The 25,897-nt window shown below is 40.2% G+C and overlaps 2 protein-coding genes and 2 non-coding genes across 4 annotated transcripts in view; all 4 read right to left on the bottom strand.

Annotated features, from left to right (window-relative positions):
- The window catches only part of lasp1 (LIM and SH3 protein 1), a 35,352-nt gene extending 21,735 nt beyond the window's left edge, over nt 1-13,617 (bottom strand). The window contains exons 1-2 of the mRNA XM_085156333.1: nt 13,345-13,617; nt 3,455-3,549 (exon numbers count right to left, since the gene is read on the bottom strand). Of these exons, the coding sequence (XP_085012459.1) occupies nt 3,455-3,549; nt 13,345-13,413 (164 nt within the window). The 5' untranslated portion in view covers nt 13,414-13,617. The remainder of the gene's footprint in view (nt 1-3,454; nt 3,550-13,344) is intronic.
- Nucleotides 13,618-13,764: 147 nt separating this feature from the next.
- On the bottom strand, nt 13,765-25,645 carry LOC146519679 (plexin domain-containing protein 1-like). Its single transcript, XM_085156331.1, has 14 exons — nt 25,447-25,645; nt 19,562-19,728; nt 19,136-19,279; nt 16,516-16,585; nt 16,295-16,417; nt 16,085-16,203; nt 15,881-15,980; nt 15,709-15,804; nt 15,539-15,620; nt 15,412-15,472; nt 15,199-15,319; nt 15,071-15,106; nt 14,841-15,004; nt 13,765-14,734 (listed from the first exon to the last, which is right to left on the bottom strand). Exons 1-14 carry the CDS (start codon nt 25,523-25,525, stop codon nt 14,681-14,683), a joined length of 1,416 nt encoding a protein of 471 aa, XP_085012457.1. The 5' UTR covers nt 25,526-25,645; the 3' UTR covers nt 13,765-14,680.
- On the bottom strand, nt 17,260-17,331 carry trnac-gca (transfer RNA cysteine (anticodon GCA)). The gene has a single exon. It is a non-coding gene; the product is annotated as a tRNA-Cys (tRNA).
- On the bottom strand, nt 18,858-18,929 carry trnac-gca (transfer RNA cysteine (anticodon GCA)). Its single transcript has one exon. It is a non-coding gene; the product is annotated as a tRNA-Cys (tRNA).
- Nucleotides 25,646-25,897: the final 252 nt, after the last annotated feature.

Below are 25,897 nucleotides of genomic sequence, written 5' to 3' on the forward strand. Positions count from 1 at the left end.
TTGTGACAATGGACAATAGAGTTAGACAATAAATCAGATTTTAATATCAATTACATTTTTTTTCTGCATCAATTATGAACTCAAAATAATTTGCTTAAAAGGATTACTCGTTTGCATCCATTTTAGCCATGAAGCTCTCATTTCTACCCGGTGCTCGACCGTGGCCCAGGACTTTCTTCACCCCCCATCTGTACCCGGAAACATTCAAACAGTGGAGGCGAGCCAACAAAGACTAGAGGTGCTATTGTGAGCCAGAGTCAATCATCAAAACCTAACTAACTAAAAAGAACGGTTTATACGATTTGGACTGTCATACTGACCAAAATAATAGTAATTATTATTTTTACTATAATCAGCTACAGTGTGGCAATCAAGGGGATTTTTAAAAAACCTGTTGTTACATTTGTACATTAAACACTATCACCATTATTATTATTGTTATTATTATTACATTAATGCAAAATTGAATGTAATAAATTTCTAACTGACACTTAGGACATAAGTTTGCAACTCTTCACTCTTTGGAATGAATGAGCTTGTAGTGCTTATTAAACGTTTCCTTTTGAAGAGTTCCTCTCAAACTCTTTGAGGCACTGATAGTGTGTGCTTGGCCGTGTGTGTGTTTGGGGGGATAGCATGGTGAAAAGCAAAGAGGGTGTGCCGCTTTATGCACATAAAAATGTAGACACAGATACTAGATACATATAAGCCCAAAGAATATGGGGGGGAAAGTAACAAGAGCCAGACAAATGGAGGACTTACAGTTTTAGTTGTTGAGCTAATATACACCCACTCATAGTCAAGAGTTACAGTAATCTAAATCGCCATTTTATGTAAACACAGTATATATATTATGGAGGATGGTTATCGGTTATGAGCGATCTCATGAGGGTGGCGAGATACTTAGACTATAGAGAAAATTGCCCAAGTCCAGGGGAAGTAAGGAAATTGCATTGTAAAAACAACAGTAAATCAAGGAATCATGAGATGCTATAACAACACTGTGTGATGCTCAAATTAATATCACATCAGTCATTAAGGTAGTATCCTATTATTTGGCTCCTTTAGTCTCTGGGGGGAATAATGAATTCTCCTCTCTACTTATCCTCCTAATCTCCCACCACTTCTAACTATCTAACCAGAGATTCTCAGGGAGGAGGTGGATGGGAATACAGAGAAAATAAACATCGCCTATATCACTTACTAAGTACAAATATAGAGGAGTAATGATAAAGTCGTTATCCCACAGAATAATAACAGGGGATGCGAGCTGCATTCCTTTCTTGAAGTAGCGGCAAGCTCTTCCACTGATGAGGTTTACTCAAACAAGGCCGTTTTAAACAAACGGAAAGAGGCATAATAAACAGGCTCTGAAGGGCCTCCCTGCCTTATCAAGGGAACATCGGAAGCAGAAATTGGGAAAAGAAGAGGCCATTTTCATTTTTAGTAAACAAATGGGATAGTAGGATGAGATGTCACCTTCTGTAGGAGGCCAACAAGCTAAATATAAATGTGAATGAAAGTAGTGATAAGAGTCTGTGTTACACACTAAAACAAGAACAGATGTTTCACGACTAATAACAGTCATTAACATTACCACATATTATCATCATATATAAGCTTATAATTAGGCCTACAAACAGGTGTTTACACTCATTGTGGCACAATTAGACCTCAGCTGAAATCAAGCCAACAGGGAAAGTCAGAGGAGGCACAGTTGTACGAGTATACAGCACCTGTATGGCTTTATTTTAATTGTATTTTAATTGTTCTGCTTACATGGCAGTTTTGATTTATATACAGGGACAACAAAAATGCAGAGACGATGTAAATGTTTCAGTAGGAAAAGCTCAAGTATTATCTGTTAAACATCAGTGGTTCAATTCAATTTGGTTGGCTCAGTTTCAAAGTCCACTATAGCTTGGAGATATTGTTTGTTGCAGTAAGACCTTTGCTTCTCCAGTTAAAAAAGGTCAAAATATGATGATAGATACACGTGTCTACTGTATAAACTGGCTGACCTACACTGCAGTTTAACCCAGAAATGATTTGCATTTAAAGGCAGGTTTTGCTTATCACATTTGGCAGTTAATCATTTCTAACTCGCTTTCTCAGGTTAAATTGCAGCTTCCCAAGTAGTTAGACATATTCCAACTTCAGAGAAGAAAGGGAATCAAATCCAGATCAATGAACAGAAAGACAAGGAAACATTTTCTTCTTTTTTTTTTTTAATGGCCACACCAAGCTGCCATCACCTGTATTACCTGACAGGGCACATGGTTGTTAGCATGTGGAAATAAAAAAAAAAAAAACAACATGCACAGGCAACAACTTTTAGCAGCCAAATACACTGAGAAGAAAAATGTGGTTTCAAAACAAAAAATGAAACCATAACATTTAGACTTTTCCTTAGCATTTGTATGTTTCTACCAGTCGATCAAGTTAGACTCTACACTCCTGTCTGTTTGGACTGTGAAGTTCTAATCAAATGAGCAAATCAGTTCAACACTTGGGTTTCTTATCTCAGTTTCTTTTTTAAACAGGGCGGGGCAGGGAATTTCTCAAATGCCTTTCTTACTCTGTTTCTGCACCAATATGCGCCATGACATGAAACATACGACATGTTTGTGTCCCTCCAGCTGCTCGAGAGATACTGCAAAGTCCTTCTGGCTTGACAGTCATCTTGAAACCTCTGGGCACTTACTTGCAGTTACTTTGAAGCATTTAACTCTGGAATGCCTATATTATAATGTCAATGTACACCCCCAAAAACCCCAACAAACAAAGGTTTTTATCACAAAGGAAGCTAAATCCTGCATGTCACTGCTGACAATAACAAGCATACTACTTCTATTTTCACACTGAAGTTGAAAGTGACAATGGTAGCATGTTGTCTTGAGTCATTTCCTCAACAATAAAATGGCAGTTCAGCAAAAGAACTTGTCAGAACATGAAGCCACGCCTCCTGCCTTCATTCCCTCTCTGAACTTCCACTCAAGCTCTCACAAACACACAGAGGAGAAGAAAATCATTATAAGTAATGAGAGAGGGGGATTCCATAAATTCCTGATGAGCCTTTAGTGCTTAAGCGTGAGTGGACATGGTAGTTTTCAGTGTCCGCCTGTGTCACTGTAGAGGAACTTCAGGAATTTCCTTTGTTGACACCCCCCCTTCCCTACTGAGGAGAAGGGAGGGAGGCACTTTCCCACACCACATCGAGGCGTTTTCTCTGAAGGGGGAGCTGGAATAGTTACAGATAACCGGCAAGGGAGGGAAAGAGGGGCCTTAGTTGGGTCGCAGCACACACACACAAACAGAGTCCCATTTCAGGCTGTGGACAAATTAAACACTGCTGTCACTCTGTCTTAGGGATGCAAGCTGAATTGCTTGAGTACAAAACATGAGACATGTTCACTGACACACACACAAAGTGATTAACTTAGGGACAACTTACGCATTGCAGTATGGTCTCTTCTCGAAGCCTTTGTAATTCTTCATGTTTAGAGTCATTTTGCAGACCTCGCAGCTGAAGCATCCTTTATGCCAATACTGTCAAAACAGAGAGGACACAATAAGTTAAGCAAGGAGAGTTCGATTTATTTTACTTGTATACGAAGAGATGCTGATACATCAGCAAACAGAGGGAAGTGAAATGACAGAGTTAGGACAACTGTTAGGTCTGTGTGAAAAAAGTGAAGCAATGCAGTTTTGCGTCAGCTGGCACTGAAGAGTCAGAAACAAAACTTCTCCTTTGCTAGCAAACTGTATTTGCTATTTATAAGCAGGTCGCGATACTCTTGTGTGAGTGACAAAGGATAGCTGTAAAGTTTATGTGTTTATTTTCTTGTGGTCACAAATTTTCACACCTTTACCATTAGCTATGAGGTTAAGTGCAAAGACAGCAGCGACATACTTGCTACAGAGACTCTGCTTGGTGTGCAGGCCACTCTCCGACTCCCCTACCATTGTCACAAGATGTTGTGCCTCCATCTCCCTAGCCACCCTTTCTCCCTTCCTACCACCCACTCGCCCTCATGCCTCCTCTTCTTCACTCTTCTGGCACTGGGCTGATTTGCAGCCTGAAGATTCAGAGAGAGGGACTGAAGATTGGAGAAAACCGAGAGGAGGGAGGAAACATGAAAGTAAGGAGCTGGAGAAAGCAAGAGGAAGGGAGCATGTTTGGGAGGGGTGGGCAAGAGAAAGAAAACGCCAGACAGTGAAGCAATGATCTGGCTGTTTCTGCTATCATCAAGGGAATGAAGGGAGGAGCGCAGAGACATAAAGAGAGAGTGAGAGAGAAAGAGGGAGTCCTTATTAACATGGCCTTGAGGCGCTTTGCCCTCCTTCTCTTTCTTTCACCTACTCTTTATCATTTTCTACACCAACTGCCCATACACTAAACACTAGTCTTCCAAACAAACAACAAGGAAAAGATGATTCAAAGCAGAGGATAAAACCACAGAAGCATATGGAAATACAACATCAGGTTCTGTTGTGTGCAGTGCAATTTGATGCGTTACAGGGTGCTTGGAATAAATCACTATGATGTTGAGGGTTATTGCATATGTACGCTGTAGATCGACAATGCAATCCTGGCACTATTATGAATGGAAACATGCAGCACAATGGAGGCTTCAGAAATTATCAAATCAAAAGACATGGCTTCAGGTTGATTTTGAGATCAACTTTTGTTCTGTCTGGATGTTAACAGCCCACCCAGAGAGGTGTGTACTGACAACAAACAAGTGTATGAATGTGTTTGGCATGGGTGTTTGTAGCTGGGGGTAAGCAATACTGTACTGAGGCATACGAAAGAAGCAGCACACAGTGGAAATCAGGCCTCGGCTCTCCTCAGCGGAGCTGTGATCCACAGCCAAACGCACTGTGCCAAGCCTTCGAATGCAAACTCTTTATCCCACTACAACCCAGCTGAAGCCTGAGGGAGCTGCAGATGGACACATCATGTTACTTTTTCCTGCTCTTCATTCTTCTGTCTAGAACTGCGATGGCAAATCCCTTCACAAACAACAGCATACTGCAAGCAGATTCCATTTCCTATAGCTTCAGCTGATCTGCAGCTGTGCTGGCAGCCATCTTTGCAGGTTGATCTACTTCCAACGCAGCAGCCCAGTATCATAGTCACTATTAATTAGTCTCTATTATTATCCCTTCCAAAACCCCCAATTCTTTAATAATAAACTAGTAATAAATTATCCATGTGGAGCCTAAATAGACAAGTGTAAATGAAAATTCTGTTGAGTCACACACGTGAGCTGAGCATGGACCTTGATACTCCCGTTGTTTCCTAGAATAAATATTGACCTTGAGAACAAGTTTGCTGAACTCATCTGTTTAGCAAACTATCCCCTAAGTCTTGCCCAACCTGCTAACCCAGATTCCACCATGGCGACCCTCATCAACCGAGACCTTTGCTTGGACAGCATGACCTTCTCGGGTGGCAGACACCCTACTCTGGCAGTTCAAAGCAAACAGTCTCTTCAACTGAACTAATCACTAGCAGACGACTCTAAACAGGTGCCGAAATGCACTGAGGAAACAAAGCCTTTTGAAGAGGGGAAATTATACAGCTTCAGCAAGATCTAAATATTCAAATTTATAGCCTAAACATTATGGACAGAGTAAAGGACCACCAATGACACTTTAAGTGCTTAGTATGCATTTAGCCTACTGTCCACAGCAGACATATCTTTAGGCATAGCAGTGGCCATAGATGACATCATTATGGTCACTCAACACCAATATGTGATACAATGCAAATATCAGCCACTCGTCTTAGTGTAATCTGAACATTCTGAGTAATGGTATGATATATGAACACACTCTTTATATACTTGGGCAGTTCACCTAGTTACAATGACACTCCTCCAAGTGTGTTTGGTTATTTTTTTTCCCCATCTATCTGAGAGAACAAAGTGATTGATTTACTAGTGGAAAACCCCCCTCTTTATTTGGAAATGTGTCACCTGCCAACTGTGGCTGGGCATTTTATGCAAAAAAAATAATAAAAATACTAGTTGATATTCTTCCACAGCTATTTAACTTCGAAGTTCCCCAACTATCCCAAAGGCAGATTTGGAGCATGATAACATTACCTGGTACATTTCATGCTGGATTAAGTTCTCTCTTACTGCTGAGTTTTTTATTCCTTCTGAAGTCGAATGTCAGAATTGGGAGTGACATCATGCCTGAGCTGACTAAGTTTCAGTGGTATTGTTAGAAAAGCAAGGAAAACAGGATTTGTTTTGTTTCTAGAAATCTAGCCCTGGCAATACAGTGCAACACTGTTTTTGTGGGTTTAAAGACTACTGACATACATTCAAAGGTAGAGCCTGGTAGGTTCTCTGTGAATGGCGTATTTATCATGTCACAAAAACACTGCGTCGAAGTTTAATTCCTGTATTCTTTTGGTAATGTGCATCCAACCAGACACTGGTTAAAAGAACATTTATATTTTAGACAAAAAGTAAATAAATACTGAGGTGAAAATATTATAATGTTTTAAAACTTAAATATCATTCTACTGTTCGAATTTCATGGTCATCCCGGGTCCTAACCAGCTAAACCAAGGCCTTCCCTATCTGCTGGGTGACCAGTGGCTCTCCACACTAGTACACCAACCTCCATCTCCACCATGCTGGACTGCAGCCTTTTACATGACCTGGAGAGCTACTCTAAATAAGAAACTGCAACAGGTGCAAAACTGCTTCAGGTACTGCTATGTCACGCATGCTGAACAAGGACTAGTGCTGCTAATGGTAGTGGCATTGAACAGCAGGATTAAAGACTCACTGGGAGGCAACTGATAAGATCCCTTTTGCAAAAACCCATACATGCGCACAGAACCATGGGTGAACCCTGAACTCTACCCTGCCTTCTTTAACACCACCAACAAACTGCTATCACCTATCTATGATAAGATGAGTAGGTGGCAGTCAGAAAGAAATGGACAAACAAAAATATGTGAAAGAGAAACATTCCAGCCGTGTGTTAGCGAGGTCATCCTGCAGTTAGCCCTGTCCAGCTCCAGGAAAACCTGGCTCTTGGGTGCCAAGACAAGATCTGGCAGTCAGCTGTAAAATGAGGACACTGCAGAACTAGAGCCCTAGAAATAAAACACCATTTAAAAAAAATGCTCCGTCTCCCTGCATCAGCACAGCTCAAGGGCAGTTGTGTATGTACGCCTGTGTCTGTGTGTGCGTGAGAATTAACCCTGTCAGTGGATGTGTGTATTACTGTATGTAGGTTATATGTGTTAATGCATGATGTATTTGTGTCAGCGTGGACCCAACGATCGAGCCAAGAGCCGAGACGTTCACTCAGTCTCACAGCTTCCTCTCAGTAAGAGTCAAATACAAATGGACCATGTAAAATCCCATGTAGACGCATGGAAGGTCAGTAACCCTTTAAACACACAGTCTATGCAGACAAATCAGGAGGAAACGTACTGAGAGTCTGACCAGATGCATACTATAACATACTAAAAATATTCTGATAGAAGTGCCCAGCTTAAAGCATTAAAGTACCCCAGGCCTGTTGTGTCAACCACTTCCGATTTCACATTTAGTACATAATTAGGGCAGATTACTCACTCACCATGGTCCAATAGTAAACCAAAACACAAAACCAAATGACTGCTTTCAATAGAAATATTGGTTGGAAACACCATTTGGGCACCTCCTAAGAGACACTAAAGCAGACACATTTTCAAGGGCTTGGCTGGTGTTACTTTCCCATTTGATTAATTGACAGTCTCATTATCACTTTAACACAAAAACAGTTTCATTACTATCTATGTTCCACATTAAGTGGATATGCATGTTCCAGTCCTCTGTTAATCACCATATTAGACATGTGAGGAATTTAGTGCACCCAAGGATGTCTCCTGGTACCATAATGAAATATTTCCCTACCTATGGCTAAATATCCAGAAATTAAACTTCAGTACAGACAATTTGGGAAGTGGTATAGTTTGAAACATGCTGTGAGGGCTGTTTGTCTCCAACAGTGGCCAAAACCAACACACCACACACCACAGTGCACAGCAGCTCTGCGAGTGTGAATGATTAGTCTTCCACAAGATAGCACATGCCTAAAGACAAAGTTCACACATCTGGCTGGTGCTATTATAGGAAACTAACTAATTAATGTAGGCAGGTTAATTATTAGCCCAACTGATACCATTAATTTTCACCCAGGCCCAGAGCATTGCTGCTGTCCAGCAGGCAGACTGTGATTTGACAGGCTATGCCCCAGTATGATATTAACTTTTCAAACTACACCAGACTGTAATGTGTAACATACACATATTTCTGTGTGGGGAAACAAAACTACAGAAAAGACAAGAGACAGAGTTGATAAGAAATGCCAAAACACTTCTGCTTAAGTGTAAATAATCTGCATATAAACTCTCTAATCATGTGAAAAGCGTGAAATTTTGTGTGGTTTGCTGAGGGTAAAATGTTATTTACATTTATATTATAAGAAAAAAGATGCTTTCATTAATAATTATTATATCCACTAGTTTTTAATTTCCTGCAGCAGACATTTGTATATCATTAACTTTCTCTAACCTAAGATTCTTAGATAGGTCATTTAGATTTTTGTAAAACACTTAGTGGCATCTATCTATTTGAATACATGCAGGAATTTATCAATGTTGTCCCTTGGTGCAGACAAAAATAAACAATATATGTTGGCTAATGTTCACAAGAAACTAATCTCAAAAATGCTGAAAATCACATGGCCAGGTATTCTTTTTGAATTTTGCTGTGTACCATGAACAGAGGTTTCCATGTTTTTTCAGGTTCAAGAAAATTCATAAACCTGAAGAACCCAGGTGAGCTGGTATGGAAAAAGCCAGAACATACTTCTTCGCATTCCTTTAAAATTATTTTGGTCAAAAAAAAAGCAGCTGAAATCTTGTTTTTTTTGTTGTTGTTCAGAGTGTAATCATGATCAAGTCATCAGATGTACGGGAAAACTATTTTTCCCTCTTTTTTCCCCAACCCTTCTAAAGGAAAATCAAAAATATGAACAAAAATTGTGGCCCAAGAATCAAGATGTAAACCCCTATAGTCAAGAAATGTGTGCAGGTACAAATAAGAATGTAATAGTTTGGGACAACCAACCCCACATGTGCACTGGCTTCTTCACACCAAGCAGAAGTACCTGGCCACTTGATGTCAAGTCAACACCTCATGCGTGTTTGTGACTCTGAGTCATCAAAGAGATGTGACTGGTGGCAGTGGCTGCACAGAGTCCTCAACTCTTGTGACATTTGGATAACATGAATCAGCTCTCAAAATAATCTGTCTAAATATAGGCAAAGGCAGCAGACAGGTTCCTCTGAAACTAAGGTAAGGAGCAAAAATTGGAGCAAGAATAACAGAGTGAAAATACAGACATTACTTTACCTTTAAGATTTTTTTTTAAACCTACACAACATTGTGTAGCTTTTGCAGAATTAAAAAATTTGCATAAGACTAACCTACAAACAGTAAGGTGTTTAATGTTAGAAGTAGGGAGACTATTCTGCAAGCCAGAAAATTGTTATTGTGATTTTTAATAGGAGCAATTTATAAATTATAAGCCACATCTCGGCACATAGGAAGAGTTTATATCACGCTTAAGTATAAACTGTACAGAGCACCTCAATTTGAACAACATTACCATTAACCAGATTTCTAACAACTTCCAGGGATTGAAAGGGAGCAGTACAACTGAAGCTCCCATTTTAGACACTATTGTTCCATAGCAGAGGAATTACAGACTAACCACATTGTTAACAATGACAGTAAAAAAAAATGGGACACAAGTTAGCCATAACTCTAAAAGATTGGTTAGAGAGCAACAAAACGTGTCAGATGCGAAGTTATAAACCAGACATTAAGAAAGAAATTGCTCTTTTTTAAAACGACCAGACTGTTGATGAAAACAGCAGTTCTTCCAAGCAGATAACAGGTGGTGTTGGTCTACTGCTGTAAATTTTTATGTTTAGCATAATAGTTTGGAGCCAAGTTACCTTATTAAAAAACTAAAGTCACACTATAACATTAACTGAGCAGAGACTGTGATAGATCAGCATCCCCATTTTTCACAAAGTAAAAAAGGCAGTGTTTTTTCAATGGAGACTGGTCGCTTTTACAAGCACAGCGCCTTCAGTTCCTCGTTTGAAAGAGGTGTCTAATGGTGGATAAAGCAGTAAAAAACTTCTAAATATAGCATACATAAAAGCAGTATTGATTTTTCAGGAGGATAAATGCAATTTGGTGTGGACTCCATCCACAGCAGTACGTTGGTTAGTTTCTGAGCCGCTAACCATCATTGTAGGTAACACACAGACTGTGGATCAGGTCCTCAAACAGTCCCACTTCAAAGAAACCAAAACGTGTCATTGGGAAACTGCCTGCTTTTAAGAACAAACTATGAAATGTTTATGAAATGTCAGTTTTAATTAGAGTGACTGCAGTATTGCATGTCTATATTTACTTATATGAATAAAGAGATATGCATAGCATCATATATTGCCATGAACAAATATTAAGACATGATATTTGTTCCATTTTCCCCAGTTTGCGAGAACACTATTCTCACAGTTTAAATGTGTGAAATAATTTAAACATAAAATAACAAATAAAAAGCACTTATAAAGCACATGCAACGCTATTTCTTCTTTGTTTGCTCCATAAAAGTTTTCCATTTCATTTTCATATAAATAAAGTTTCCATCTGGCTTTGGCTAATCTGTATTTCTTCTGGCTTTCTGTCAAAAGGCTGCTTGTTCAGAGTTAGGCTGAGACTTACCTACTAAACTTGATGCCATGTGGGAGATAACTGGTTGCATAAAAGCTGTGTCTGACATGCTTCAACAAATAAATTCCAAAGAACAATCAAAATATGTTAACCCAACTAACAGGCTCACAAGCCAAACATGTCAAAGTAGCGCATGTTTTACATACTTAATAAAACACAAGCCGTCATAACGCACATTCTCACAATATTTACATACATTTGAAAAAGCTTTAAACTGCAGACCTAATTAACCAGTTCAGCTAGGTTGTGAACACAACCACACATACGTCACAGTTAATTATTAATGAACCCCCTTAAAGATGTTCAAGGACTTTCATTTCACCTGTGGGTGGGAATAGTTTGCATATTTCAGTCATACAAAACGCAGACAGCATGCAGCAATGATAAATTCACAGACACTCCTGCAAAGCTTGTTTGAGTGTTTCTGTGACTCTGCACAGATACTCAGTTTAACTTGAAAATCCACACTTCCCGCTAAAGTGTTGAATCTATCGCTTAATAAAACACACCAATAATTTTATTTATCCAAGAATTGCATATCAACTTAAAGTGGACCTAGTGTGATTTGCATATTAGCCTGTGCTTTAAAAAAAAAAACACTTCCTTGTTAAAAGTTTCATTGGCTACAGTTCAAAAGCTGCCCTCAACTCAAGCGACAAAAAGACACTCTGGTAGATATGAGTCGGACACTAGAGCCAAATATGCATCTCGTCTCATTACTACCAGCAAGCATTTTAGGTAGTCAAAGGAAGCCAAATGACAAGGCAAAACCGTTACCAACAAGAGCTTGAACTAAAATTTACTTCCTGTCTTTACGTGTGTTCAGCTGCCCGCGGGGCCCTACCCCGCTATACAGGAATGCAACTGTCAGACAAAAAAAGCCTATGTGGTTTAGCCTCTCAAAAGAGGGATATTAAAAGAAGAAGCTTGTCAGGTTAAGATACTTGGTTTAGATTAAAAACACAGACGTGTCAGAGCCCTTAGGCCCCTGAGCATTCACCTGAGCTAGCCTGGTACATGAAAAAAAATCTTCAACTCTGCTGCTTAAAACAAAAATAGAATGGCAATGTGTGTGTGTCCCATGGAGAAGGGGAAAGGGAGGTTGTTTTGGCATGTCTAAAAAGGGGGTGTGCGCTGATGTGGAATGGCAGCTAAGACAGACGGCGGGCTACACTCCTGTGCTCAGTTCAGAGAAGGGAGATAGCACAGCAGGCCACTGACAGAGCACGTTTTACGGGAGTGTCTTGTCTGCTGGAATGCACGCTCCTTTAGGCTGAATTACAGCCTGCATTCAAGCTGTAGTTCAGGCAATTTGACTCGCATTTACACTAACTTTCGAGCATGCTAAAATGACTTGTACTACGGTGCTTATGCAGGAAGACGTAAATGTATTTGAATACAGGGCACTTGGGGAAGACAACCGTGAAGCAGCGCAGTAACGTATCCAGTCATTGTTGATGTTCCTTTAGATAAACTGCTTTGTGAATGTGCCTTTCTACACCTTTTCCATCTGTTAAGCCCAACAGATAAGACAACTCAACAGGCATTGATTTTCATTGACCATTCAGACTTCCATTAGACAAATTGGGTACTTGCCCCAGGTCCTTCTTTGGTCAAATATAACCTATGGATCATATATCAAGCAACCAGACCCCACCCTGATCAACACAGCGAGTGCAATATCTCTTTACAGATTTACATCAGAAGTGATTGCTGCAATATTCAACACATTCTGGACACCTTTGCCTCATCAAAGCTGAAAGGGAAAGAGGAAGACGACGTGCAGCACCATGTTAACACCAGTTGTTGCTCCCGTGCAAATTGGTAGCTTCGACAGATCCACTGTGGCTACAATTGATGAGATTATACGTCTACTTTGCCTAAAAACTAACTAGGCTGCTCGACTAATCATCCCTGACCTGGATTAGCCAGTGAATTAGACACAGACACGTCCACATCAGTCCACGTTGTCTTCAACAACAGTGGACACGAAAAATATGACAACGGGACTATACCGTTCTCTTTATAAATCGTGCGTTAATAGATAATTTTTAAATACACACAATCAGTCTGCCATCGAGGTTAAAAACGTTGATTGTCAGGTTTCGTCAAAGCAGCGGTTGGAGCCAGGCCTAGACTAGACATGGCTCTCCGGAAGCACTGTGAAGTGCTGGTTGGGGTAAATCCGTACCACAGCTTGAGGCTATCATCTTTGGGACAAAAATACAAATTCCGGTCCCTTAAGATAACCCACCAATACCACAATGCGGTTTAATTTGATTTTAGTGTACGCACTGTTGTGCCGCCGCCTTCCAGACGTGAGTTAGCCGTTAGCCTGCAAGGCTAGCGAAATACCTGTCCAGTTGGGGTGTTCGATTCATTCACAAAAATATGTGAAATTTGTAGTTTTTGGGGTGCTGAAATAAGTTGAGTCACTGCACCACTCCACGGCAGTGTATCAGCATTAATTTAAGAAAGAAAGATACGAAAACGAGAAGGTTTCGGTTCTTACCTTGTCCAGACAATTCACTTTTTCCGTGGGGTAAACGACTAGATTACATCTGCTACACAACGGATTCATGTTGGAGGAATGCTCTTCTAGCTAGTTAGCACAGAAAACGCCGATGATACTGGTCGTAGCTGTGTGCCGTCGAGTGTTTGCTCCGAAAAACAGCTATAATGTATGATTAGAAGCAGTAGCAGACCAACTCTAATCTAGTTGTATGTAGGAAATCCAGGAGGTTGTTGTCGTTGTAGCTGCACAGCTGGCTGTCAGTCCACTAACCAGAGACGGAAAGCGCGCTCCCGCCGCCCCCCTCTCTTCCTCCCTCGACTGCGCGTGTCCGAGCAGAAAGGGAAGAGGTTGTGTAGGAGGATCCGTTTTTTATGTTTGTTTTTATTTCTGAAAAAGAAAAAATATTACTACAAAATAAGGAACGAGAACATTCGTACATTTATATATTTAACTGGGACTATAGCACTGTTTTACTTGGAAATGAAGCAACATTATTTCAGTTTTCTGTAACAGTATGAAGGTCCAATCGACGCCTGTGCATTTGCATATGAAACTTAACTTTATTTGCGCCATCTGTGCTCGCATAGAACACTTGTGCGATCATCTTTATAGGGCTTTTTTCCCTTTTCTTTTTTTGTGCTTCACCAGTCCAGTTTTCTCACATCAAATTTTACACGTCTGCCACGTTCACTGCACTACATGCCCTACTTCACTGCTCGTGTGATCCTTTTGTTTAGAGTGACATCTGCTGACAAAAGAGTTGCACTGTATCTGCGTATCGGCCTGCATTATTTAATGTGAGTAGCCAGCTGCAACATTAGACTGTTTGTTTACACTTATTTTATGTACAGCATAGAAGAAAAATGCAGAATCTTTAGTTACCCCCCCCCTCCAACAAAGCATGCATTTCAAGCGGGAGTACTGTTCAGGAAATGATAGGGTTACATTTGAGCAAGACAAAAAAGTGGAACTCAAAAGCATCACAATCGCAATCAAGAGCAGCAGCAGGAACTGAAAGTGAAGCTCACTCTCTCATGTCTTTGCTTATCTGATGTAAAAACTGCAAAGTTTATGTATGTCAGCTTAGTGGCATGCATTTTACACTGTAATGCAGTGGAAGGACTATGAAAACCTTACATTTCTAAATAATGTTCAACAACAGCACCATCCCTTTAAGGTATGTTTTTAAAAAAGACTTTTAATCCTTTATTTGGAACTCAATTTGCAATGTAGTTATTTGCACAACATGATCCATAATTCCCTTCACATGGATTTAACATGGCCCGGCTTCAACAATGCTGTCTTTTTCATGACCGCCTCCTTCCACTTCCGTCTAACCAGACTCTTGCTTTTGAAACTTCAAGGAGGGCCAGTAGCTCTTGCGTCGCTGAAATGCATCAAGCAATAATAATACTCATATTATTATCATTGTTTAGAATATGAACATCAGCTTGACTCAGACTGAACATGTATAGGATATGTTTTGAACTCACCTGAATGAGGTAAAGTGGTGATACAGCAGAAGGATGGTAGCTGATGTAAAGAGATACCAGTATCAGGGCCAAGAGCAGCACCAGGGCAGATGCTAAGCCAGCGATCAAGCCTGTGTTAGCAAACCCAACGCTCTTTGTTGAAGAATCAGTTTTTACATCTGGAACTAAGACAAATTCTTAAGAATTCATTCCCAAACATAATCTTACCAGTTTCTACAAGTGGTACTCACCACTACCAGTCTTGAAAACCTGATGTTTAGATTCATCTGAAAGTAAAAGTTTAAATACTTATTCCATTGTAGATTCTGTTTGTCGTTTTTACTGAGCAAACCCATAGAGTTTAGTTCCATATTCTCACCGTCACTGTCACAGCCCTTTTGTCGTGGAGTCAGAGAGGTAATGTCCTCGATCTCTGGCGTGATGGAGGCCCCAATGGAGTTGTCGTTCCTGTAGTAATCCTCACATGTTGCGCCTTGGCTCTGCCAATACAGTTGACAGTGCAATTAATGATAAACACATGTTAAAACGTGGACAACACAATACAATAAACTGATATTTAGTCCAACTATACCTCTTCTGCACAAGCATAATCCAGCCATTCTTGTCTGTGTCTGTCCATGCCGTCTGAGCATCTAAAACAGGAGACATTTAAATGATTATTTTGCTAACACTGTCGGTTTGCAGAATTCCCCACTCACCTCTGCAGTACGTGACACCAACTACAACCAGAGGTTTGGCTGGCTGAGAGGCAGAGCTCACAGCTGTCATGCAGAAGGCAGGCTGCACGGGGAAAGAAAAGGAAAACACTGCTGATTTTTAGATCTTTGACTGTGGAAAGAAATCTCTGGAGATTTAGATATTCACTTACTAGGCAAAGGAGTGAACTCAACAGCAGAGTAGTTGGTAATCTTTGTAACGTCTATCTCAACTCGATGGTACTCATAGATCATTTGCCGTGGGAGATCTGAAATGGAAATATTATGATTTATATGTGTTTTTTTTATGGTAGCACTTTATTGTAGTGCACAATTATTGCTGACCTGCTGACTGAGAAGACGGCGACATGACCATGAAGGCATCAGATAACCCAGCTTTCACTGGGTGCTCAGCTGCACTGATCACGTCTACCGACAGAGGTATCTGGTAAAGACAAAAAAGAAGTTTCACTTAATGCTTGCAAAAATAAGATCAAGTGACCTGATCTGAGAATGCCAGTAAGAGCACAGAGCAGAAATGTCCCTCACGTCTCTGTAGCTGAAAGTGATGGTTCCTGTTTTGTAAAGAGCAACTTGAAAGGTAAAACCTCCTACTGACTCTTTGCCGGGGATTCTGACATGCTCCCACTGGACCACAAAGACCTCACCTGAAGATAATGACAGCCAAATAGAAATCAAACAGAAAGATCAGACAATCTCATACTCAAGGACATGTTCAAATGTCAGATGGTATTATACCATTATCAAGGTATTGCACAGTGGATTCTTTGGAGTAGCTGGGGTCCAAATTAGCCATTAAAGGGGCGATGTACTGTGTTGCTGTCAGCATACGGTGAGTAATGTCCCCTGTGAAGATAAACCCTGGAAAAAGGCCAGAAGGAAAAAATATGTAAGACTTGTGTACAACTTAGTGCACTGCAGAAGGTCACTTGAACATCTGTTAGAAAATCAAAACGTACCCCCGGTTGCTATGGTAATCTGCCTCAGGTAATGTCCATAAAAAGGAAAGTCAAAGGACAGGGCAACTCGCTGCAAAAAGAGAAGATTCAAACAGACACAGACATAAGAAGAGATTAAAAAATGATTTATCTGTCATCAAAAAAAACAACAACAACAGATTGAAGAAATTTCTTTGTTGTCATGTTTTGATTTGTTATTCTGAAGTTAAAAGCACCCCAACTGCTCCTTATATGGTACAAAGAAGCTTCAAAATCTCTGGGAAAACCTTTGTTTTGGAGAAATCTCTCAGTAAAGAGATTTGTTCTACTTTCTTTTTTAAAAAGACTTTCAGACTGCTCCGTTTCACACAGTCTTTTCTACTTTTCTTCCTCTGAATGAGAAAGAACAAAGGAATATATTTAATATGGTCATCTCAGGCACACAGCTCTAGCTATGAGCACAGAAGCAACACCCACTTGCTGTACGTGAAGGGCAGCTAATCAGAAGAAATGATGGCCTAAAAGGAGAGTGGCTTTATGGGAAAGGAGCTGCATGGCTACATGAAAGATCATATAAGATAAATATGCAGCATTCTGAACTGGGCAACATGCTGAGCTTCTCTGATAGAGTACAATAATAAAAATATGTAACTGTAAATGAGCACAATACTCAATTTTATAACCAGCTGTATTTTGAATGTGACGAAAATCCTGTATGTTATCTTACAAGAACTACATCAGTTTGTCATGACCAAAATCTAAATAAGGGGGCACCCGGATTTGAACCGGGGACCTCTTGATCTGCAGTCAAATGCTCTACCACTGAGCTATACCCCCTACATGTGAGCTCAGACAACACATTAGGTGTACAGGATCTGGACATGTGACTGGAAGCAGCCTGTCTGTGATTAACATTTTCCCAGCATGCTGTCTGATGTAATTGTTTTTCAGTGTACTAGCTGAATTATAGCGACAACTTGGCTTTGTAAGTACAGAGAGTTGAACTGGCTGGGTGTTAACTTTCCAAAACAGATATACTTCTAAATAACTAACATTCAAAACACTGTAATTCATGCCTAAAACTCACATTATCATGACTAGGAACAGGAGCGGGAACATGATGTAACCAAATATAAAAATTATCATGTTCAATTTTAGTTGCAGCAACATCAAAACACGCTTAAGCTGTTTTGGGACTTTCCAAATGGCTGTCAACTCTGTCTTAACAGAGGTATACATTTTCAATGTGATCTGAGAAGTGAAACAAGTGCTGTTTCACCATATATAACCTCGATATCTGCAGTGGCAAAGTGCTGCAGTTCTGTTTTTTCCATCAGTCTTCACTCTTTGTAGTTTTCACCTTTCTATATTTAAAGTGTATTATTATATGTCAGTTTTGCAGCTCCTCACATTTACCAATATGTTAATGTGCCTCAGCTTCCATGCAACCACATATTTACGAGGGAACTTCATCTTGACTTGGTCTCATATCAAATGTTAAAGGAAATTTTCAGGTATTTCTAATTAATGTAGAATTATTAAGTATTTGCCAGTTTGCAGTAACATATTATTTTTATACTTCAGCTGGATGATGAACCAAAACTGTCAGTTTTAAAAGAAATACGGTGAAAAAATACAGTAAAAATCTGGAGCAAGTGACACTTGCTGGCCAATTTGTTAGGTACAGCTTGCTAGTGCTGTGATGAATGCTTTGCCTGGATTCAGCACTTTGCCTGCTTTAATTCTTTGTGGCACAATTTCAACAAGATGCTGGAAACAATCCTCATAGATTAAGGACCATATTGTCATTAAAGCACACAGTTGCTGTAAATTTATTGGATCTCAAAGGTATTCTATTGGATTTAAATCTGTTGATTGCAGAGGTACTCGCTGTTGTGTTCAAGAAACAGGGTTAAGTTGATCTGAGCTATGTTGTGGCATGTTATCCTGCTGGAAGCAGCCATCTGAAAAAGGTGCACTGCGATCAAAAAGAGACAGACATGGTCAGCAACAATATGCAAGGTGACTCATGTAAATAATGCTCAGTTGGAATTGGTAGTAAGGGGCCCAAGGTGTGCCAAGAAAATATCACCCACGCCATTACACCACCACCAGCCTGAATATTGGCAGCGGCGAGGCAGAAAGGATTCATGCCTTGATGTTGTTAATGCCAAATCCTGATCATACCATTCAAATGTTGGAGTAAAAAAAAGGCAATTTTTTTCAAATGTTCTATTGCCCAATTTTGGAGAGCTCACATGAATTGTATTGTTTCTGTCACCCATTTGCTTCCAGCAGGTTGTCTTGAACATGGAAATAAAGAAGCAGTTCAGCTTAACAAAGTAAGCAGTGCATATATAAGTAGGGGGCACCCAGATTTGAACTGGGGACCGCTTGATCTGCAGTCAAATGCTCTACCACTGAGCTACACCCCCATGCACAAATACCAACCTTGTAGACCAAGTGTAAAGAAATGTTGTAGTGAGCCACTTTGTCTACAAACCAGGACAAATTCTATTCAAGGGTTCAAATCATTTTAATTTTTAATTCTGTAAAATTTTACTTCATTAATATGCTTTTTATGGGTTAAGAAAGAAACAGAAAGTAAGACGGTTCACTTATGTCTGTGTGTGAGACTCACCACAGCCTGTTTGTATGAATTTGACAGAATGCCATGGACTCTGACTTGACCATGCCGGACATCATTCATGTCTATCCACAGGTTCTCAGTACGTTGGTCCTCTGGACCAAAGATGCGCCATGTGTAATATTTGCCAGAATCCTCCTTCCATGGAGAAAACAGAAGAGATTAGAGCTTTAAAAGCATGATGTGTGTTGACAGAGTATGTCGCAAAAGGATCAAAAGTTCCCGGAGAACACGGTTAAATAATACATTTCAGGTGTTGGGCACAGCTTCTCCGTGTAAGCAGAGAAGAGTAAATGTTTCTTTCCAAAAGAGGGCAGTGTTTAACTCCAAGTAAAACAAATACAACCAGGTAAGAGCCAAGAACATATGAAATGCCACAAACCATTACAGTAATAAGGAAGACTGTGGTGTATAACTTACCACTACACGTGTCATGTTGTCTGGGAGGGTGGTGATGCTTAGTCCTCCACCCAGAACTGCCCTGCTTACTCTAGTGTGGCCCGAAGTTGACCTCAGGGTTCTATAAGCATTGCTGTCACCTTCATTAGACTCTTCGTGGTGCTGTGGGACCACACTGTACCAATCATCTGTCCAAAATAATGCATATGATTTTACAGTGCTGCCCTAGTCAGGATGCATTTCAGATTATAAACCTGCTGGTTTCATTTCACTGCCTTCAAAAATAAAATGCACATGAAACACTTCATTTTTATTCAGACTGAAGGTGTTATGGTCATGCTTAGTGCTCAGTCAGTCAGCCAAGCCGGTATCAGCTGTAGCCTTGTCAGTTAAATGCCCTTGTTGAATGAAAATAAATAGGATACAAATAATATTTACTGACGCTTGGAAAGAACTGTCAGACCTTATAAACAAAGAAAACCATACTGTAGTAAGCAAACTGGGGTAGGTAGGACTTGTTTTAAAATTCTGGGTGTTTTAATTGACAACTTGTCTTTCTTTCAAGCCACAAATTCCTGGTTAATTTTAGGTGTTTATTTTAACACCATCCTGTAATTTCTTATGGAGTGTGGAAAATGCATGTCTGCTGGTATGTTTATACTGAGAGTTGGATGTAAACCTGTGGACATCTTTGTCCTTGCACAACGTCTGGAACCAGTGCAGGTCTACACATGAAGCCACACAATGAACAATGTCTCCTCTCAGCTCTAAAGAATCAGTTCAAAGATAATGGCAAAAATAAATAAATAAAATTAAATTTAAAAATGGCTCTAAATAGACCTTTCATAGTTTGCAGCTGCCATTGACCTGTTGTAGGAGGAAACTGGCTTCATTATGCAGTTCAGATAGTTCACTTTGCTACCAAAGGACCCCCAATAAATCATGTGTTTCTATTATGCTTAACAGATGTTAGTAAGTTTTCAAAATTATTTCTAGGCCTATATTTAAGTTCCTCTGTCTTAATCTTTTCCTTTTATGGACTAGTCAAAATACACTGCTGCGTTTTCAGCATCCTAGAGTGGTCTCCTAACTGTTAACCTTGCCCTTGGTGTTTTGTAGGTGCCATCTAATGTATTTCAGTTGTGGACTAGCAAGTTTCTCAAAATAAAGTGATTTAAATGTTTTCCTGCTGCCATTTGTCAATCAATTCTGGTTTGAATCAGCTTGCATTGTTTAGTTAGGTGATAACATCAAGGGCAAACCCTTTTGTGCAATATGTTGTTGGGTTTTTTTTGCCAGTTTTCCTGCTTTGAAAAATTAAACCTGGAAAGATACATTCATCTGTCTACAGTCATTGCTCTATTTACGACAGTTGGTTGCGGGATTTTTACCTAGATTACGGGACACGACGATGACGTCACGCAGCAGCCTATATAAACCCCCGGCAGTGCCACTTTTTTTGCGGGGTGTCTCGTCTAACCCTAAATGAGGGTCGTCGCCTGTACGTAACGTTTGCTGTTTTGGGCTTTCAGCAAACTACAGGTGATTTTTTTTCAAGTAGCATTGGAAAGGCCGCGGGTTATATATATATAAAAAAAAGCCAACTTAATCACCCCGTCAAGCTCAGTTTCCTTTCAGAATCACCGTTAATGTATTGCCGTGGTCAGCCCGGCTGCCGCGAAGAGTTCGTCTCTGTTGCTCCGGTGACTTCTTGCAGGGAGTCTTCGCAATTGAGCAGATTAAAAATGAGCAAGGTAACTTGCCGGACCTGCAGTGGTCTGGCTGGGAAACCTACGCTCAAACACTCCGTAAACTAATATTCAAACGCCATAATTTAGGTTGCTACTTACGTAATGTGGACCTGCTTGCCCTCCAGGTCACGCTAATCCTAGCAAGTACTGCTAACTCATCCATGAGCTAACGCGACAGAGAAGATCTTAAACGTTAACACAGCTGAACTGCTGAAATGTTGCAGCTTCATCGTTAATTGAATTGAAGCTGGGACAATACTATGCATTTATTTTTCTTTGCAGCAGTAGAAACTAGTTTCAGCTTAAGTCAGGCTAGCCACCTGCAGCCTACACTCTTTTGTATTAGTTATCAAAATAGAAACTGCTAGTGCTTTGTATGGAAAAGAATGATAGTCATGTTTTAAAAGCAAGCTAAAGCCACCTGTTGCAATGACTCAGTCTTGCACACCTGAGTTGAATATACCGTAATGCAGCCTAACATCACGGCTGTGTATTGTAATTTACCTGGAAATTTCAGTACAGATTTTACTGTTTTCAAAAACTCAAAGGGTGTATGTAGCTGAAGAGTGAACTCAATCTGTTCAGTGTAAAACACCATGTGTGTTGTTTAACTCTTGTTGTGCTCATGTTGTCAAGTCTAATCGAGGACAATGGGAGGGCTCCCTTGCATGCAGACACCTCCCACCCCAGCTTGTGTTAATGAGAAAATTAACAGAGTAGATCTGAATCCTTTCTTGCTGCAGTTTTCCATAAAGAAGCCTCAGCAAAGAAAAGTGAGACAATCATCAGGAAAGCAACATTTATATATTGACTCAGACATTTTCAATTTGGCCATAATTCCGTAACCGAGTTTCAATGGGTGCCAGTACCCAGTGGAGCTCCTCTCTTGCCAGTGAAATGTCAGTTGATGTTGGTTTGATGCCTGCGTTTCTGTCTTGAGTGTGGGAGGAGAGCTCAGGCCTGCTGGTCCCTCAGCTTTGTCCTGTGCCAAACCCCCAGAGTTCAGACTGTGTGGGACACTGGTGAGGCCTGCTTTAAACATCGCTCTGCATTCACAGTTATAATGCTGATATCTTCCACAGTCACCAAAGCTACAGTGTGTCATTTAACAAGTTTCTAAAGTGGCAGCTCAAATGTTTTGACCTCATAGGGAACCCATTGTATTTATGCTACTCTCCACCCTTTCAATCAATTAAGTGCTGCGTCAATGTGTTCGTGGCAGCTTGTATAGTACGCCTAGACGTGTGATTGCTGAGCACCAGATCCACCCTGTAGTGGCATCTATGAGGTAAGAGCACAAATGATGTCTGCAGTGCAGCAGATGGACATATTCTAGTATAACAAAAGCTGGGAGGAGTGCATGTACTGAATATGAAGCTATGAAATCTACTTGGGCCATCATCATGACCCCACCAGGCATTTTATTGAATTTACTGGCAGAAAAAGCAGTGAGATTTGAGTCAGACTCTGCAAGTGAGCTAAAACTGCATAACGCAGTCCAGTCTGCTTGGTGTCTAACAACATTTCTTGGAATAGAAGATTGTGCAGAGGAAGAAAATAGAAACCCCCTTTTCAGTCATGCTTTGAGATTTAATTTCAAGATTCACTTGAACTAATTTGTAACACAGGAATTGTCTTTGGAATTACAAGATATAGCTATAAAAACTGTTTAGACTAAAGTTAGGCTGATTCTAAAAATTTTGAGCCTTTCATTAAAATGTTTAAACATATGGCCAAACATTTTAGAAAATGAATGGAAACCTAGCATATAAATGTTATTACTTCACGAAAAGACCCACACAAGAAAGGAGGTGCAACAGAGAGAGGATTGAGCGGTGACTGCATCGAGATTTGTTTTGCGCGTCTTTCTGGCTTTGTGAAGTTTCGGGTGATTCCCTGGTTAGAAGGTAATACCTGAGAAAATTAACATTTCCACAGAGTTTGGATAATAAAGAAGGAAGCCACAACTGGTCACGTATATAGATGGAGTTTGGTCTAACTTGATTATTTAAAAAAAGGTTTGTTTGCTGGGTTAAAGTTTAAAAGAATAAGATAAAGGATAACCAAATAAAAGCCTCACGAGGTGAAAGAGAAACCTCCTCCCCCCCCCCCCCCTGCACTAAATAGGCAGATGTTTTGGAATGAAAACTGATCTCTGCCCACTCTTTTAGGAGCTACCAAACCACAACATTTAGCTGCCTTTTTCTGCAAGTGGTCAGCTCAGAGTGGTCTGAGAGGACACACCCTTCCTGTGCAGAGGCTGAAGGATTTGGCATGAAGCACCAAACATCCCCTGGTTCATTTCAAGGAGCGTGTCTGAATTGTAGAAGTGCAGTTTCAATAGAAAGCACATATTAAACTTGGAAGTCTCCCAGTTCTAATGAGATAGCTGATAAGTGGACTCGCTAACATGGGCTGGCATGCTGTTGCAATAGTTTAATGATTTTAGAGGAACGTCCTTTAAAAATAACACCCAGAATATAAAACATGTCAAACAATAACCCCAGGAGGGTGCAACAAATTTCATGTTGAGCCTTTAAAGACAAGAGACAAGTCTTTGTTAAGAAAACAAATGTACTGATTACCTCACTTTTCTTCTGCTATGGAGAAACAAAATCTCTGCGTTCAAGACACGAAAACATTATTTCTGCTTTTCATTTTCAGATAAGAGAAATGAATTAAGGAGACAAAGCTCAGATCGCAGCTATTTCATATACAAAGCCTTCTCCAAATAACTACATAATTCATAGTTGCTCAGCTGTTGGCAGATGGCTGTTTTTGTTCCTGCCACTTTCCTAAAACACATCCATGTTTTGCTATCGCCAGTGACATTACACATGACTTTTATAAAATAAGGGCCCGCAGACAATAACATCCTATCTGTGGCTCAGTCTTAGAAAACAATCCGTCACTTTGTTTCTCTTTCTTGTAATATTTTTTTTATACTTTGCTCCAAAACGCCTGGATTAACTTCAGGCTATTTGTTAAGCAAACTTCTCAGCAGGACAAATGATGAGAGGCCAAACACTGAGGTCATTTCTGGGTGCACGATTCATTTCAGTTTAGGGCTCTGTGTTTTTACAGTCTGGTTCAGATGATGTTGATGGCTTTCGGGCCAAAGTCATTTTTAAAAAAGGTTGAACTGTATATAATGTTGAGTGGCAGTGCAGATAAGAACCATTAAGAAAAGGAAAGGAGGATTATGCTAGATCAACAGAGACAGTTGACCCCTAATGTTGCAAGAACATGGAGTCCCTCCTTCGCAACACTTTGATGCAGAAGAACTCTCAAACTTTCTGCTGTTTTAATGAAATAAGCTTTCTGATGAGCTCTATCCCGAGGAAGAAAAATTATTGACCAATTTTCAGTTTATATCATATCCCTTTCTCAGACAGCTGTTTTAGCTCAGGAATTGCTGAAAGGATGAGCTGGGATGCAAGAAGGGAATTTCCAGAGACTAACCATTCAGACTCCCAAATCAGCTAACATGTTTCCCGACCACTACTCGACAAACTTGTATATCTCGCGATGGAAATGCAAGCGATAGACTCACGTCGTCCATGCAGCAGGCTCGTAAAAAGTTGTGCCAAACTTGCAGGGATGCAGGAAGAAAAACAAGTCTAAATCTAATTTTAACCTGAGACGGGCTGTTTGTGGGTTGCTGCTTAGACTCTGTCGCATGCTTGTGGAAGAGGGTATTTTTATTGTGCACTTTATTGTAAACTAGTTCATTCACTTGTTGTGTGTAAAATGAAAAGGGCATGGTATACCCATTTGCTGCTCCATAAAGATTCCTACTGAAGTTCTGTGGCTTAGAGCAAATGAAATTAACACGCAGAGTCGCATGTGCAACATAAGGATAAAAATTTTAAAAACACACATTCTGTAAATAAGAATGGCAAATGTTCGCTTAGCTTTAGAGTAAATGGGAAAATGACTGTTATTGCTAATCATAAATACCAGTGCACAGGCTTCAAAGCATACGGCAAATGATTAAAAATCAAATTTATATATATATATATATATATATATATATATATATATGGAGAAGCTACCAGAGAAAAATCACCTGCAGGCTTAAGCATCTTTGCGACAAAATCAGGCAAAATAAACAAAAGCATTAATGATGATGCATGAAAAAGACACCGAGCTCACCTGTCTGCTGCTGAACCCAAACTTCAGCAAGCTGTGTTTGGGAGAGACAGAGAAATAGCATCACCAACGTCAGACACATGTTTGACCTCAAAAAGACAAAAGCAAAAAATGACAGCCTCGTCTCTGCTCCTCTTCTCTCCTCTTTCTCCACTCTCGATCTCACTGCCGGCACACACCACCCTGTTTGTAACTACACCCCTTCTCTCCTCCTCAACGTTGTTCCCCTGCTGCCATGGTGATTGCAAAGACACAGAGATCAGCTCGCTGGGGTCCACAAAAGGTCTGGACCTTGAGTTTTCCTCCTTTCTGTTTATATTAACCACACAGCAACTCTGCTCATTCCTCAGTGAAGTTCTCTGGAATCACAGCATCATTCAGAGAAATAATAAAAGTAAGACCAACAATGGCAGCAGCAGAATGGCGCCTCCCTCTGTCCAAACGGGCTGTGAGG

The sequence above is a fragment of the Neolamprologus multifasciatus genome, chromosome 4, assembly GCF_963576455.1.
Source record: "Neolamprologus multifasciatus chromosome 4, fNeoMul1.2, whole genome shotgun sequence".
Lineage (NCBI taxonomy): Eukaryota > Metazoa > Chordata > Actinopteri > Cichliformes > Cichlidae > Neolamprologus > Neolamprologus multifasciatus.